Here is a 15,743-nt window from a genome sequence, read left to right as displayed (position 1 = left end):
GGCTTTATGTCATTTGGACGATGAGCCATAGTGATGGCACGTAACCAGAGTATCATATGGCTCCTCTAGAGCTGCTCGTGTAGCCTGTCCTACAGGACACGGGCAATATTAATTAGGAAAAAACCCACGTTTGCCTGCAATCCGTCTCATAAATGGCGTAGCAAATTTTGCTGACTTTAGTAGAAGTGGCACAGATGGAAAAAGTTTCTTAAAGCGATTACGGTTCCTTCTCATCTCTAAGAATATACATTTGAAGGGACAATTTTTTTTTTTAAAAACACCTTTTCAAAGAAAAGGTGTCCCAGGAGGGAAAATGCAGCATGCCAGATCTCTTCTCACACTGATATTTTATAGCCACCTAAAAGCCATTAAGAAGCTGTAGTTAATGATGTGTGTGCTGCCGTCACGTTAACGGACTTGAGTGGGCGCCGCTCTTTGCTTCCCGGCTCTTCGCCGCGCTGCAGCGTTTGAGGTCGCTGCCGAGAGCGACGTGAACACCAAAGTCAAGAAGTGCCACCTTCCGCTCTTGAGCGTATCCTGTAAACTTGAGCCTGCCAAGGTTTTTCTTCGGAGTATTTCCTAGAGGAACACTAAGCCCCAGAGAAGCACAGCTCTAGAAAAGAGGGGAAAACGGGTGGCTCCGATGCCGCAGACGTCGTAGATCCAAACAGCAGCATGGTTGCTGCTTTGGAAGTAGAGGGAAGAATCCCTGCAGGTGATTTTATCAGAATCTAAAATGTACTGAAGGTGTTGCTCTCTTACAGCCATGGTGTAGATTTCAGGGCTTTCCCTCACTGCAGACTGTTCCACGGATGCATCTCTCAATTGCTGCAGTGTCTAGAAATGGTTGAAAAGGGACTTTGGGCGATCGTCTGGTCCCATCTCCCACTTGAAGCGGGACTATGGCTTTGTCTAGATCTTTGTCCAGAAGGTGGCTGTCTCTGTCACCTGGAAAAGCTGTGGGTAGGTTTAACGGGTATCAAACGGACCGATGGTGCTGGCTGCACGCGGCTCGCTGCCGCTCAGCTCCGGCACAGCCCGGTCCATGTCCGTGTCGCCCCTCCATTGAGGTCCCGCGCGCTGTTGGGGACATCTCTGAGCACGCCAAGGCGTGTGGTGGCACTGGGACTTGACCAACCGCTGACTGCCATGCAGGCACCAAAGTGCGTCTGCCCTTCCAAGCAAGTTGGTGTTGAACTGTAAAATCCAGCACTTTACATCGCAGCATTTCAACCCTGGGTGTGAAAACTGGTATTTCCAGGACAAGCGGGTCTTCTCCCACTTCTCTCTCTCTTTAACTTAATCCCTTCATAGGCAACTGTAAGTAAACTAGAAGTAACTGGTCTTTATTTCGTTAGTTACACGGGTCTGACTGTGCTGGTTTAAATATAAATCAGGGCTTGAACTGGGATTTAACACTGATGAGCTTTCCTGTGTTTATCTCTGTTCCATCCCAGAAAGATTCAAACATTTGTTCCAGTCCAAAAATTGCTAAAGAGCACATTTATGTAAGCATTGCAGGGGAAGAGCAAGCCCTGAAATAACACCATTAGCGTTCGACTGTGGCCTCGGGGCGGGGGAGAGCAGGGGTGGTGTCAGTCACAGGACAGTTAAAGGTGAAGGAAGTTTAGACACCATGAAAATTATTTGTTTAAACTGAGCTAGTGATTGGGGGGGGCACATCTTTCCAGAAATACGTGCCAAGGGAGCAAAATCTTTGCGCCTGATGATGTGGTTTTTGTTCCAAAATAAAAATAGCCACAGATAGGGTCGCTTGGCTTTTTTAAGCACGTGTTTGTTAAAACCAGTGTTAGTGCTTCCCTTAAGACCCCTCCACCCTGTTCATCCCATGAATCGGATTCTCCCTTGTGCCCTTCACCTCGTGCGCTCGTTCGCATCCGTTGAAATTTGGGGTAAAGCTATCGGTTTAGTTTTGTGACGCACAGGGATCGCTTCGCGGTTATTTATACCCGCGCGCGGCATTTGGCCCGTCCGCTGGGTCGGGGATGGGGAGCGGAGCACGGGTGCTGTGCCGGCAGACCCGGCCTCTGTGCTTTCTCACCGTGAGTATCCGCAGTCCCTGTCAGTTCTGCGTTGAAGTCGTTAGCGAGGCTGAATCTGCAGTTGCGTTGCATTTAATATCCTTGGGTTTTACGTTAAAAGACGAGCGTTGGGCGTTTGCTGCTTTTAAAGGAGCTTGTGGCTTTTCAGGCTTCAAAGTTCATACGTGATAGGGAGGTACAGGAATTGCTACGAGAATCCCTTGAAAAGTCACATTATTTGGGGGCTAGCAGTTAGCTGTCATTCCCATAGGTGCCCCTGGTGCAGACCCCTCAGCCGGGCTGCAGAAGGCAAGGATATTGCTGGAGAATCCAGGTCAAGCTGGTGGCAGAGCGAGTGGGAAGCTGGCTGCAGGCCAGGCTGGTGCAGGAGCTGTGATGGGGTCTAACGGCATGGAATCAGAGCTGCCCACATTTGCTCAGCTCCCGCAGGTTCAGTGGGATGTTCGGAGTATTGTTATGATGGTTTTTTAAACCTCTGCAATATATCAGACATGGAGGATGTATAACTGGAGGTCTGTGGAAAATAGATTTATGTCAGATCCCAAAGTCTGGAAAACTTTCAGCCCCTCTGCTGCCACGATGACTCAGTAACGTGTGCTCCAAAAACTGCCTGCGAGGCCAGCGTCTGTACTCGCCAGTGTTTGCATCGGGACAAAAGATGGAAAAATGGCAGCAAGCCCAGTGATTATTTTCAGATAAACACCGCGAAGCAGAAACAAATTCCCGTACCCAGTAAAATCTTCCCCATCCACTGCTCTGGGCCATCTTTGCCACCACGACCACCCAGCAACGCAGCTCCCTCTGTGGCTTTAATATCCTTGCATGGAGGAGATAGCAAGCGTCTGTCCTGCTGAGTTTGTGCAAGTGTTTCTAATGAAGGATAATTTTGCAAGATTTGTATTGATCTGGAGATTTAAAAAATATCTATGGATGGAGCAAGCTTTCCTCCTGAACAGCCTAGCGCTTCCAGTAAATACTTTCTAAATATAATGTGAGGAATGATCTTGGCATATTTAGGAAAAGGGATCTGATTCAGTTTGGATGAATTGCATTGATTTTTGTTTTCCCTTCCCAACTGTATGTTGTCGCACGTGACTCTTTCTGTAATAGCTGGCAGGGGTGAACGTTCCTTTGCCAAGACGTTGAGATTTGTTCTCCGTGATGGTCGTTCAAGTTAAGATTTCCTTCTCATTAGCCAAACCTGCTCATCGTTCTTCTGAAATTCCCCCTCCTCAAATTACTTTTCTCCTTGAATTTTGCACACATGGCCTGTATCACTGGCTGATGTATTGGCCAAATAAGGTGTAGTTGAAGAAAGTGTGTTTAAACCACTGGGTTTAAAACACGGTTGTATATTTTTGCGGTGTGTTTTTATCTCTCGGAATGTTTTTCTAGACACTTCAAATGCTTTTTTTTTTTTTTTTTTTTTTTTTTTTTGAGCAATCTCATTTGTCTCAAGGCAGAGAATATCCAGGCAGTTGTTTATAGGGAGCTGTAAATGTCAAGAATGCTCCATGAGTTGTCTGCAAAGGATGTTCCAGAAATTGGGAGGTGACGCATTTTCTTTTCTAAACCAGTTCTGGGATCCTTTTTCTTCCACAGAGCCTTCAGAATCAAAATCAGCTGTTGGGATACTTTCTCCCATCTTTTTTTTTTTTTTTTTTTTTTTTTTTTTCCATTTGTCATCCTCATCCAAAGCCATCTCCCAACGTGCCTCATTAAGTTGATAAACTACTGCTTTGGCCATGGTCCTCACTGTAACGCTGCTAGGGCTGTCAGTGGCTGGAAGCAAAGTTCTTCATTGCTCCAGCTCTTCCTAAAGATGGGACTTGATGCTCCAAGCGGTTTCAGATGGGTTCTCCTTCAAAAACCCTTTCCCTTCAGCCCAGCTGCTGAATAAGCCCCAAATGGAGAGCCAGCAGAGCTGGGAAAGACCAAGCCAAGACATACTTCTTCATTTCTACCTGAATTTTGGTGACTTGGGGTTGGTTCTAGCCTTTGATTTCCTAATCTGAACAGCAGGGTTTGTGCCTCTGGCTTTTCCAGAACTTTTGGTGTCGTGGCAGGGTCCCGAAGAAGTTACCTGTTGCTTCACTCCTCAGAAAGCCTCGGGGCGTTTTGTGTTGATGGAGCAGAGCAGAGCTCCTCCCCAGGGACAGATAAAGCTGACCTCGTTGTACTGGCGATGAGGAACGGGACCGCTGAGTCCCTGCCACCCGTACACTGACTTTGTGTGATACCTGTCTCCTCCGCCTCGCGGAGTTGTAGCATGGAGAGGCTTCCCTAAGCAAGATCTTACAGCCTGTGCCTTGTCGTCAAATTGGAGGTGGGAGAGGGTGTAGCAGAGGTGAGAGATCCTGTAGAGCCAAGAGGATCTTGGCTTGTACTTTGTTCAAAAGAAGTGGGAATAAGTGCGTTATTTGGGGTTGCAGCAGACCTGTGGGAGCTGCGTGACGGTCGTGGCGGGGATGGTGTCACAAAGCCTGTTGCTATTCTAGGATAGGTACAGGGACTTCTCTCTGCACGGTATTTTGGGGTTTGCTTGGATACATGGGTGTATTGCGCCGTGTGTTTCCTACCCTGCTTGGTACCCTTAGCCTACTAACATCAAGAGGTGACGATGCTGTTCTGTGGTGGCAGCTGGGCTTAAATCCCTTTTTGTTTTGCTTTCTTTGGGAAAAGGTATCTTTGCTAAAATTTAGGAGAAAAATAAGGGGATTGTGACCTTTAGTCAGGTGTGCTGATGGGCGATGGAGGTGAGAAATAACAAGGGGAAAAATGAAGTAGGTGCTTCTCACGTGTTGGTAATGGCATGTCACATGGCATCCATAAAAGACCGGCCTGGCATCAGTCGTGGAGTAGTTTCGCCGTTCTGCAAAGAGGGGGAACAGTCGCAGAGTTGCCGGTGCTCTCACCAGTTCTGTCTGCCTGCGTTTTGGAACGGGAGTTTGCCCAGGTCTCGGTGTTAAATCCCCAGGCTCCTTTGAGGCAGAATCCCAGTAGAGCGTGGTTTTTTCTTCTGTAATTTCTGTAAAAAGAAATTCTATTTTCAGCAGCAGTTTCTGCAAAAAATTCACATTTTGTAACGTGCCTTTTCTGTGGAAGATGCAAAGCCTACGTTCAGAAAAATAGAAGCAGTGGTTGCATTTTCCGATCTGCCGGCTGCAGGCTGTCTGGACTTTTCCTGTAGCTGCAAAACTGGCTTCAGGTGCCTCTGGGGTCTTCCTCGGAGCTTCTTGAACAGTGGGCAGAATGCAGGCAAGGGGAACCGAGGAGGCTTAGATACAGCCAAGGAAAATGGAGTTGACTTGCTGTTGTAACATTGCCTTTTCTTTTTTCCCTCCTTTCCCAGAAGAGAAGCCAAAACCAGATCCAGTATTAAAACCTCCTTCTCCAGTCCTCAGACCAGAACCTACTGGGGAGAAAAAAGATCAAGCTGGCCAGACGACCGAGGCCACCTCAGTGGAAACCCCACCAGAACTTCCTCTTGCTCCATCGCCAACCCCGGCCGCTCCCGTCACAGTTGTTTCTTCTGCTGCTGCTGCGGTCGCCGTTTCTAGTAAATCCACATTCACAGCTGACTCAGAGGAGAAATGTGAACTCGCTTCCCCAAAAGAGGAGGCAATGCCTATATCTAGTGCCGCACCCTGCACGGACACATCAGACCCTTCGCCAGCGGAAGAGGCTGATGCCGAGGTGTGCAAGGAGCCTAGTAGTGTAGCATCTAGTGATATTCCAGTGACTGCTAGTACTAATCTAATTAATGAAATGAACGGAGTTAGTGAAAAAGTAACTGCTGCAGAGAGCGTAGTAGATGTAGCCCAGACGGAAGTTGCGCCATTGACTGTTGAGTTGGAGACACCAGAAGCACCTCCAGCAGAAGTGGAAAGCGTGCCATCTTCCAGTGCTCTTCACGCTGCTCCCTCTCCTCCTCCCACCCCACCTCCCACCCCCCCGCCACCTTCTCCTCCGATTTCTGTTGCTGCTGTTACCACTACAACTCCTTCTCCACCTCCTCTTCCGTCTCCTAGTGCCCTCCCTGTTGTTCAGGGAGATTTAGAAGGAGAGGAGAGCACAAGAACTACTCTTAGTGAAGAGGTAAAAGATGCTGAAAAGAAGGAAGAGACAGAAGCAGATGGGCAACTGGAGGAGAGCACAGAGGCTCAGAGTTTAAACTCGAGCAAGAGTCCTGTCCCAGGTAAGCGTCGGGCACTGCGGTCGCGGGCGGTAAACCGGAGGATGAAGGAAAGGGGTCTTTGGGGTTCTTCTTCCATCACATGTTTCTGTTTCTATCTGCCAAAAAAAAAAAAAAAAAAGTCTGATTGTGTGGCGTGACCTTTATTGTGATTGCAAAAGGCCCGTCTTTGTTTGCAGGGACAGACAAAAAGCTGATAATTGCTCACAAAAGAGGTAGCCCGCTTGGCTGTGCGTCCCAGGGTTGGCTGGGTTCATGTCAGCTGCCAGCGTTTTCCTTTCACGGGGATCCAGGGCAGCACTCCCAAGTGCTGTTAACGGGGGAATTCAGAGGACGCTGCTCTTGTCCTCTCCGAGGTTTGAGGATCTGTTCTGGATTCACCAGCCTGCACCTAAACCCAGAGTGACGTTCAGACTGTAGCTGTCTTTTTTGGATGAACCTTCTGAGCTAACGGCTCCTGGAAACGAGTGGGGTGGGGTTTTTTTTTCCAATTTATATGTATAAAAGTGTTCTGTGGTGTTACCAGAGGTGGGTAAATGAAATGGACCATTAAAGCTCTTCCAAACGACTGGAGCACCCAGTGTCACACACCTCAATCTGCCCGGCCTTAATTAACGGTGCATCTGGTTTTCCTCTGCGAAAGTAACACGGGAGCGAAATGTCCCCCTTCTCCTCACTTGGCTCTGCTGTTCTCATCTCGTTATTCTTGAAATTTTCAGAAAACAAGGTGCTTTAGTTCGGGAGGTGTCAGGACTTGTTACAAATTACTGAAAATCGACATTGCTGTAGCTGCCTTTTAAAATCCAGGCTGTTTTCTCTGTCTGTGGTGTCAGCATCCCATCCCATCGCTGGTTTAGCGTTTAATGGATTCATATAGACTGCTGTCAATTTTTATTTGCTGTTTTTTCCATAGAAAACTGCTTTTTTTTTCAGGACTTCCTGGAAATGAAACTGTGGAAGAGAAGTTCAATCAATCAATTACTTGTATTTAGCTGCTGGGGGGAGTATAATGGTGGCTATTGTGCCCGCCCAGCAGTGTTAAAGCCTCTGAATGTGTCGCATCTTTTCTACCCTGATTTGCAGTCCTTTCAGAGCTGGGAAGCTGAGGTTGTTAAATATAGCCTTTGAATTTGGTGAAGTTTGGGCCAGAAAAAAAAGGAGAAACAGTAGGTTGTGATTTGGGGTTTAGGGCTTTTTTTTTTTTTTTTAAAGTAACATTTAAGATAGGGTGGGTTGGTTTTAGTTTATTCTTTCATAAGCAAGCGATAGATGTGCAGTGGCATCGGTAGCATCCAGGGATACACTCTGCCATGGATTAAATTAAATGAAAAGCTGAGATTGGCCTTGTTCCATGTTTGTATAGTGCTGCGCTAGGTCAATATGCTGGATCTTAAATAAAATCCAATATCTAGGGAAGATCAGAAAGATCCCTTCACTGTACCAGCCACGGGGTTGGTTTTTTTTTTTTCTGTTAATCTTTTTCTATTTTTATTTTACTTGGGTCATTTCACTGCTCTGGCACTTGTTGTTCTTTCAACCTGAGCTACTTCATAACACAAATTAATTTCCTTACAAAGCAGAGAAATGAGCCTGCCTCTGTAAATAGGGTTTTATGCAGCCAGGTTCCAGCTTGCAGTATTATTGCTTGCTTTGTAGTGCCCTGTAGTTTAAATTAAAAAAAATAATATTAATGTGTTTTGGGCTTTTAATTATGCAGAAGATTAATTTTAATGCTCTAATGTCATTAGGCTAGACAGCACACATTGCCCAATACATTGGGTTTGGCAACAGAGAAACAAATATTTCTCAAGTCACATAAAAGATCACTTGAAACTCTGGTCGCTGTTAAAAGCTCAGTACTTCAAGGAAAGCACAATACTCTTCAAGTCAGGTTTTTGTGCTTTACCCCTTCTTTAGTGATGTATAACTGCGTTGCATTTCTCTGACCACCTTTTTTTTTTTTTTTTTAGCAATAATTTTCCAATTCTTCCTCGGAGAGAGGAAGAGAGATTTAAATAACGTCATCTGAAGGTGACTGCTAATTGGGGCGTCCGTCTAGGCTGCGTGAGGAATTGCATGTCTGGGCCACACGCTGGAGAATACAGGTTCTGGATTTCAGGAGCGAGGAGAAAGGGCTGTATTATTATATTCTTTCCTTGGACTGAAGGCCAAGAGTGGTCTTTTGTGATCTCTGGAGGTACGATAAGAATTGGGATAAGGGAAACTTCTCCAGCACGTGGTGGTAAGCGTGAGCTCTGTGACTTTTAACAGTGTTTCTTCGGGGTTTCCAGCAGAAGGGTGTACTTACTGCACAGCAGTTTGGTGGCCGCAAATCGTACCACTTTATTCCCTTTAGTGGTAGCCGGCCCGATTTGACTGGGAGAGTACTCGGACCCAAGACTTCTGAGAACAATCTAATTGCTGCAGCTCTTACTCCTGAGCGTCCTTTTCATAGTTGTAACCTGGTTGGCCTAAAAATGTGGAGGATTCTGAAGGAGACGCTGATCTACCTCCTCCCTGCCGTGGCAGGGCAGTGCTGTTGAGACTTGCAGGTGTATCCCATATTTTGGGATGGAGGCCGCAGCTTTTCAGGGGTGACTGAAATTATTTGCTTGTTCCTCAAGCGCTTTACAGAATACACCTTCTATCTACCAGTCAGGGAAACAACACTTGGTAGTTTTTGCTCTGTCAAGCTCTGCATAGGGAAGCAAGTGTGTTCAGACCACAGAGGCTTTTCTTTAAACATTTTATTCTCCAGCAGTTCTTTTTTACAGCCCAAGACAATGAATTTTTCAGTGCTTGCAGGAAGGGACAGGAGCTGAGCAGAGCTGACCCTTTTGGGATCCAGTGGAACCTCTTCTCTTTCCTTTCCGCTGGCATTAGGTCTCCGCCAGGTTTCCAAGATCAGAGGACATCTGCAGGAGCACCTCTGTTGTATTCTTCTGTTTTGCAGAAATGGGAGTATGCTTGGGTTTCCTTTTTATTTAACACTATAAAGGGTGAAACGTTCACCCTACTGCGAGCGCGCAGGCAGCAGATCTCATTCCTGCCTGCCCAGGAACGATTATCTTGAGGTTTTCAGGATGGGCAGAGCTGTTACCTGCAAAGGGCAAGAGCACGTGGCTTTTAAACTAATTAATTCCTACTCATCTTCATTACAAGGAAAAAAAAAAAATACAGATATTATCAAGAGAGGAACTCAGCTTTCAGCCTGCGATCCTTACTAAAAACGTTGCTCCAGTTAAAAGTCATCACCGACACGCAGATGCTTTTGTTATTAAATTCTGGTTTTTCTCTAGTAGCTTTGCCGGCCGCGGTGAGGGACCAGCGCTTCTCGGGGAACAAAACAGGAAAAATTTTGTTGGCGGAGTGGAGTTTCTAAAGAAGAAGGCGCTACCAGAGACTTGGAGCCTTTAGGACGTGCTCTGAATGCCTGCCTTTGATGTAATCGTTCTATCGTGGCTATTACAAGAAGCAAAGAGGAAAATAAGAGATTGATGTCTGTCCCAGGCAGAACTCCGAGGAGCGGAGGAAGCCAAAAGAGCTTAATACACCCTGAATTCAAAGGGCTGTTTCTTGCAGAGCTAATTTATGAGACGTGTTTCAATATAAAGTAGCCCAACTGACTGCGAGTCCCTGGGTTTTTTAGCTGTGGAGGCTGTAACAAGCAACTCGGGGCAGTAATTGGAAATATCTTGGAGAAATATCTCCAGCACCCAAAGCCAGAGAGCCGGAAACGTAACTCAGGCATCGCCTTTTTCTTGATTTGCTGCCAGAGCCCACTGGAATATATTTTCTTTCCCATGAGCTGTAAGGCGACGGTGAGTCTTTGCTTTGGTTTTTAATGGCACGTTGGCTAAAAAGTAAAAATATAAGAGCTGGTATTAATTATACTTAGCAGTTGGCACCCACATCAGAGAGGAGGCTGCCTTGTCTGTCTCACTTGATGGGTTGTGGACGTCCTGGGGCGGGTATCTCCTGCAGAAAGATGTCCCACTGAAGAACATGATGTAGCTGGGGAAATGGGTTGAGGTAGGGTCTGCTGAGCAGATTTCTGCAGCGGTGGTGGCATCACCAGTAGTGATGGCCGGGGTGGTCTGGAAATAGATTCTGTCACTCTGTCCAGTCGTAGTGCAGGTCGGTCACACCTGTCATCTCTCCTGTTCGTCAGCAGCGATGAACAGAGAGCTCACGGTGTTGGTTAGGCAGCGGTCTGCTGGTGTCCCCTCTCCAGCGGCAAGAAACTACCACCCAAAAGCGGGCTGAAAACACGTTCTGGAAATGTGTGAATGCTGGCAAAAATAAACCCGCGTTTGAGAACAATTTAAGTTAGTGGTGTGCGTGCAAAATGCTTCATTTGGGGGGAATAGGAAAATTGAGAGAAAGACCAGAAGCGTCCGGAGACCTCACTTGCCGAGAGCCAAGCTAGACACGTTACCGTTTGGTTTCTCTGTGGCTCACGTTGTGCCTCGCAGCTGAAATTTGATTTTCAGACAGCGCCGTTGTCCTGGTCGGGTTTTGGGAGGGTTGGCACCTCAACTCACTTGAATTTTCGAAGCGTACATTAGCATAAATTCTCCTGTTGAGTCAGTTCCTGAAGCAGAAGTGAGAACTTAACGGAAAAAAAAAAAATCTGATGTCTGCTATTTTAAGAGGGAAAAGTTGAGCAACGTCTTTTGAGGTCTCGCCGGCGTACCCCAGTCAGCTCTGAGACACGGTCGGGGGTGAGCACGGAGTTACCGGCTGTGAAACTACGGGGCCGAGCGAAAGCCGCTGCCGCAGCTTGGGACTAAAGGCAGGCGTCCGGCCAAGCGTCCGCGTGTAGGGAAGCCCCAAAGCAGGAAGAGGATCTGCACGATTGAAACAAGGCAAAAGCTGGGAGACTCATTCGGCAGGATCACATCCTTTATGGAGCTTTCTTTTGCCAAAAAAAGGTGAAAAAAATGTATTCTTGAGAAGCGATGAAGTTAACGTCCTGGCAGCTGAGGAAGGGAACACTCCAAATCTTTGCCAGCCCCGAAGCCATGACCCTGAGTTTATTTCCATGTGTTTCGAGATGAAATATTATTTTACACCGTGGATGTTTTTCGTAGCATAGATCTTGAGAGGAGTGAAATTCTGTCAAATTACAAACTTGAGGGTTAATGAATTAAATTACTTGGCTATGGCAGTATTTAGGTCATTACTGTGCAGATGTGACCCCCCTCCTTGAAGAAATCCCCCCAGAAGTGTGGAAGTGGCATCACCAAACAAGAAGGCATGGTATCATGGCAGTGGGGCTTGATATCCAGCCTTAAAACAGCGGGCTGACTTTGAAAAAGCACTGAATTTGAGCCGATTTTGTGGTGGAGGGAACTATTGAGCCTCCCTTAGCTCCACGCTTTGCTAAGTCACAGAAAGGACCACCCGCACGGACACCTGCTCCTTACCCAACCCCGATTTCAGCCCCAGGCGGTGAGAACGACTCAGCTGTTCTTGCCGAGGGGCCAGTGAACTTCTCTTCGCAGTCATAAAGCGAATCCCCGGTGGCGTCAGGCAAAGCCGTTTTGCAATCGGTGCCTGCTTGGCCGCTTCTCTGCTCGCCTTGGAGCCCAGGAAGCCCAGGGTTGCTGCTGGGCCTCCGCAGGGTGCTGACATGGATGGGGCAGGCGGGGTTTGGGAGACCCAGATGATCTTCCCAGCTCCTCCGTGAACGTTCTGTGAACAACCAGACGATGTTTGAATATTTGATTTATACTTTTTTATTATATATTTATATTTGCTTTTCTGGTGTTTAGCATGAAGATAAAAACCTTTTCTCAGCGACAGTCGTTCCTGTTGTGCTTTGGGTTGGGGTCAGCATGTGGAGTGTCGTGATTTCCACACACCCCCCCCGCCGTGTTCCTGCGAGTCCGTGGTCACCCTCCAAACAGGGAAACGCCGTTAAGAAGCCGCTGAGGCTCCCGTATACCTTTTGGGGCAGTGAGAACATAGCAAATCCAGTTTCCTCTTTGCCCATAGGAGCAAAATAAGCTGTTATTAACACTTTTTATATATCTGTAGTTGAAGACCCTTTCAAAATTGTGTTTTATTGTGATAAAGCGAGCGCACGCAGTATTTTTCCACAGTATCTGCTAGAAACCAAAGGCTCGAGCTGGAAATCTGTTTGCAGTAAACTTCAGTCATGGAATCGATGCTGTTTGCACTCCGTGTTAAATATGCATGTGTGCCTAGTATCAGAATTTAAGCTGGTAGCACTTGCAACAAATTATGAGCATATTGGATTAATGATTTTGTCTCCTCTTAATGTATTGTGTGGTTTCTTTCACCCTTTGGGGGGGGAAAAAGTGATTAGAGTAAATCACTGCTGATCTTAGAAATATTGTATGGTGTTTTCTTTGAATCAGTTGGCCAAGGAAATTAATGAATGGTGGAGTTGTTAACCTGCTTTTAAATTGAAATATAAATCCAGCTCAGAAGAGCTAGTAGTGCTGCAAGATTGCAGGAGTTGTCCTTTTGGATGAGAGACTGGAATTTTTGGCCTGTTTATGGTTACGGTCCAGATGATGGTTAATTCTGACAATACATCTTGAGAAGAATATGTTGAGAGCAACCTTTGCTCCTAGCCAATACTTGGTCTTTCAAAAAAATTCAGTTTCTGAAGGTTTTCTTTTGCCCTGCGTGATTCTTACGCTGTTGGTAATAAACTCCTTGCTATGGCAAGTACCATGTTGAGCTTGAATGAGCAACTTGTCAAACAATTACCGTGTTTTAATGTCGCACTAATGACTGTGTTACTACTGCATTGAAACAAAAAGTGGTTATATCAAGCTGAATCCTCTGCGAGGCTGCGGCCGCTTCGTTTTCCTGTGTGTAAAACCAGCGCGTGAGAGGGAAGCGCATCACCCACGGCCAAATGTGCTCCCTATAATTTAGTGTTGTAATAGCCATTCGCTTATATTGCAGCCCAAACAGCTGTAACTGCACCAAAGACGTGGAAGAAACCAAAAGACCGGACCCAAGCCACTGAGGAGGTGATAGAGGTGGAAACAGAGGTAAGAGGGAACCACAGTCTTGTTTTATCCGAATTTAACGGTGATATTGCTCTCTTTAAACTGTATTTCAGCCACGTTGTTTCCTAGCTGTCTCACAGGCGTCCTGGTCAGCCTTTTTTTTTCAGGGGGAAACTGATATTCCCCAGCATTTTAGTCTGTTCCCTGTTGAAGCTCCTCAGTTTTCTGCCTTCTTGCCTAATTTAACAGCTCCCAACATTCAGGAACGTGTCACTGCTGCCCTTCCAGTGAAGGGCGAGATACAGGTGGGGTTAAAGCCCTTGGCGCTGCCCCGTTTGGGTCCCAGGCCACTGTGGTGACGTTTGCCAGGTTCTTCTGCTGCAGAGTGATGTCACAACCGCAGGTTAGTTTTCCTGATGGAGGAGCTGGGAAAGGAAGATGTTGAAGTTTTCAGGCAAAACCACCTTGACAGTAATTAGATGAGTAAAGTCTCCCTTGCTGCCCTTCTGGTAGGGACCTGCAGGAAGAACCTCTTTGTTTAATATCCTGGGTAGAATTTGGGGTTAGAATAGATCACAGAGGGGGTGAGAGAGTAAAAACGTAGAAATTCAGACTGCCCTGTGTGTGTATAAAAGCTGATGTTGTCCAGATGTGTCACAGAGAAACATTGCTCCAAATTTTTCTTTCATTATTATTCCTCTGCTATTTCCTCCACAACTTTCCCTTACCACAAACATCGTTGAACCTTTCTGCTCTAAGAACGTGTTGTTGCAGTGTAAATCTTGAGTCCAGTGGATGGTACTTCGTCCTTTGTACCGTGGTTTCTCCACTGAAAGAGCAGACAGGCTCGTTTACTCTCAGGAATACTCATAGGAATGGTATACAAGTGCTTTCCTCTCCGTTTCTGGGGGAGTAAATGCTTAAAATGCTCACGTGCAAGGTGTCACGCTGCGCTAGCTGGTCTGTATGCAATGGAAAAGCTGATGATTGGGTAATCCAAGGAAATTAAAAGCATCCCTGTGCTCGTTTTCAAGCAAAGGATGTTGCCGGACTGCGCCAGCCAGCTTATTCTCTGTACGATTTCTTCATCATTTGGTGGAGGAGTCTCGTCTCCTGGACCGCTTGGTGTCTTCACCAATGCTAATTTTTCAGAGTATTCCCTTGAAAAATCTGCAACAAAGCGTTTTAGGATGCGGTGCCCTCAGGTAGGGAGGCGAAAGGATCGAGAGCCTCTTCCAGAGCATCCTCAATTAAGTCTTTCCTTCGTTTAGTGCTTAGACGTGTTGGGGTTTCTCCCAGGAGAAGCGCGTTCCTGACGCCGCCTCCGCCTGAGCGCAGAATAAGGCTGTGTCCTTGGAGAGCTCTAAAATTAACAGCCAGGGAAACTGTGAATGCTTTTTCCCAATGCTGAAATTGTAGCTGTATGTCACACTGGCTTCTTGAGTGAGATCTGCTCCGATGAGCAGCGACCATGTGAAGGAAGGATCCCCCTGAAATGAGCACTGCGTGCCCTTGGAGGTGGCTGGTGAGCTGCAGGAGAGAAGCGAGGTTGTCTTGCCAGGCTGGGATTGTTCGTGGCTGCCGCCCTGTAGGGCTCAGCAATTCCTTCCATCCGATCCCCGTAGCTCCCGGGGATTTCAGGGGCAGCACGAAGGCTTTCCAGTTGCGCCGTTAATTATCAGTGGGTTATGTCTGGGAACAAACTGATAAACCACACGGTGGTTCTGTGTGTTGGTCCGTGTCGCTGTTTAAGGTGTGTGTGTATTCCTGCTACGCGCAAAACCGCTGTATGAATAAATGAAGAGCTGGTTTGCGTGCTTTGAATTTCAGCAGGGCGTTTTTAACGTAACCTCGGTGTTTCTGTCTGTGCTTCAGCCTAAAGTAGAAGAGGAACTTCCAGGTGACAAAGTACTTGAATCTGAACAGGAGAAAATGAGCCATGGGTTTCAACCGGAGAGAGACCCCTCTGAGCTTAAAAAAGTGAAACCTGTGGAAGAAAACGGAGAGCAGGAAGCAGAACCTGTGCGGAACGGTGCCGAGAGCGTTTCAGAGGGAGAGGGAACCGATGCAAACTCAGGCTTCACAGAGAGCTCCAGTGAAGGGCCAGTGTACCAGTATAAACCAGGTAAATCCTGTTCCAGACTCTTGGGTTTTCTGCCTCCCTCCGTTGAGGGCTGCTAGCGCTCTGTGCATCCTCCCCACGGGTGTTTCTAGTGGGGGTGGAAGGGGGTACAGTGTTTCACCATGCCCATCTCCTCTGGGATCCACTAACCAACAGGCTCAGAGACACCTTGGGGAGCACGAGAGGAAAATTGTTTTTCTTTCGCTGGTGGTAATGAAGAGAAGAGAAGAGAAAATCCCCCATTCCCTGAATTTATTGCACGTGTGGATGTTGGCTGCAGCAGAGTGGAAATGGTGGCAAATTGGTTCCCCTGCGATCGACGGCTGAGAACGATCCAAGAAATTCCCCAGAAACAGACATACTTCTTAAAT

At 47.0% G+C, this 15,743-nt stretch overlaps 1 protein-coding gene across 11 annotated transcripts in view; it reads left to right on the top strand.

Moving 5' to 3' along the window:
* EIF4G3 (eukaryotic translation initiation factor 4 gamma 3) overlaps positions 1-15,743 on the top strand; it is a 104,861-nt gene that overhangs the window by 53,970 nt on the left and 35,148 nt on the right. For 10 of the 11 annotated variants that reach the window (XM_086476185.1, XM_086476186.1, XM_086476184.1 and 7 more), the window contains 3 exons: positions 5,416-6,261; positions 13,204-13,292; positions 15,126-15,375. In XM_086476185.1, coding sequence (XP_086332311.1) covers positions 5,416-6,261; positions 13,204-13,292; positions 15,126-15,375 — 1,185 coding nt within the window. Of the gene's footprint in view, positions 1-5,415; positions 6,262-13,203; positions 13,293-15,083; positions 15,376-15,743 lie in introns of all 11 variants that reach the window. The other variant, XM_086476176.1, reaches the window with a different exon arrangement.

Source organism: Leptosomus discolor, chromosome 20 (assembly GCF_034619465.1).
Source record: "Leptosomus discolor isolate bLepDis1 chromosome 20, bLepDis1.hap2, whole genome shotgun sequence".
NCBI classification, from domain to species: Eukaryota; Metazoa; Chordata; class Aves; order Leptosomiformes; family Leptosomidae; genus Leptosomus; species Leptosomus discolor.
This window is presented reverse-complemented; position numbering and strand designations above follow the sequence as displayed.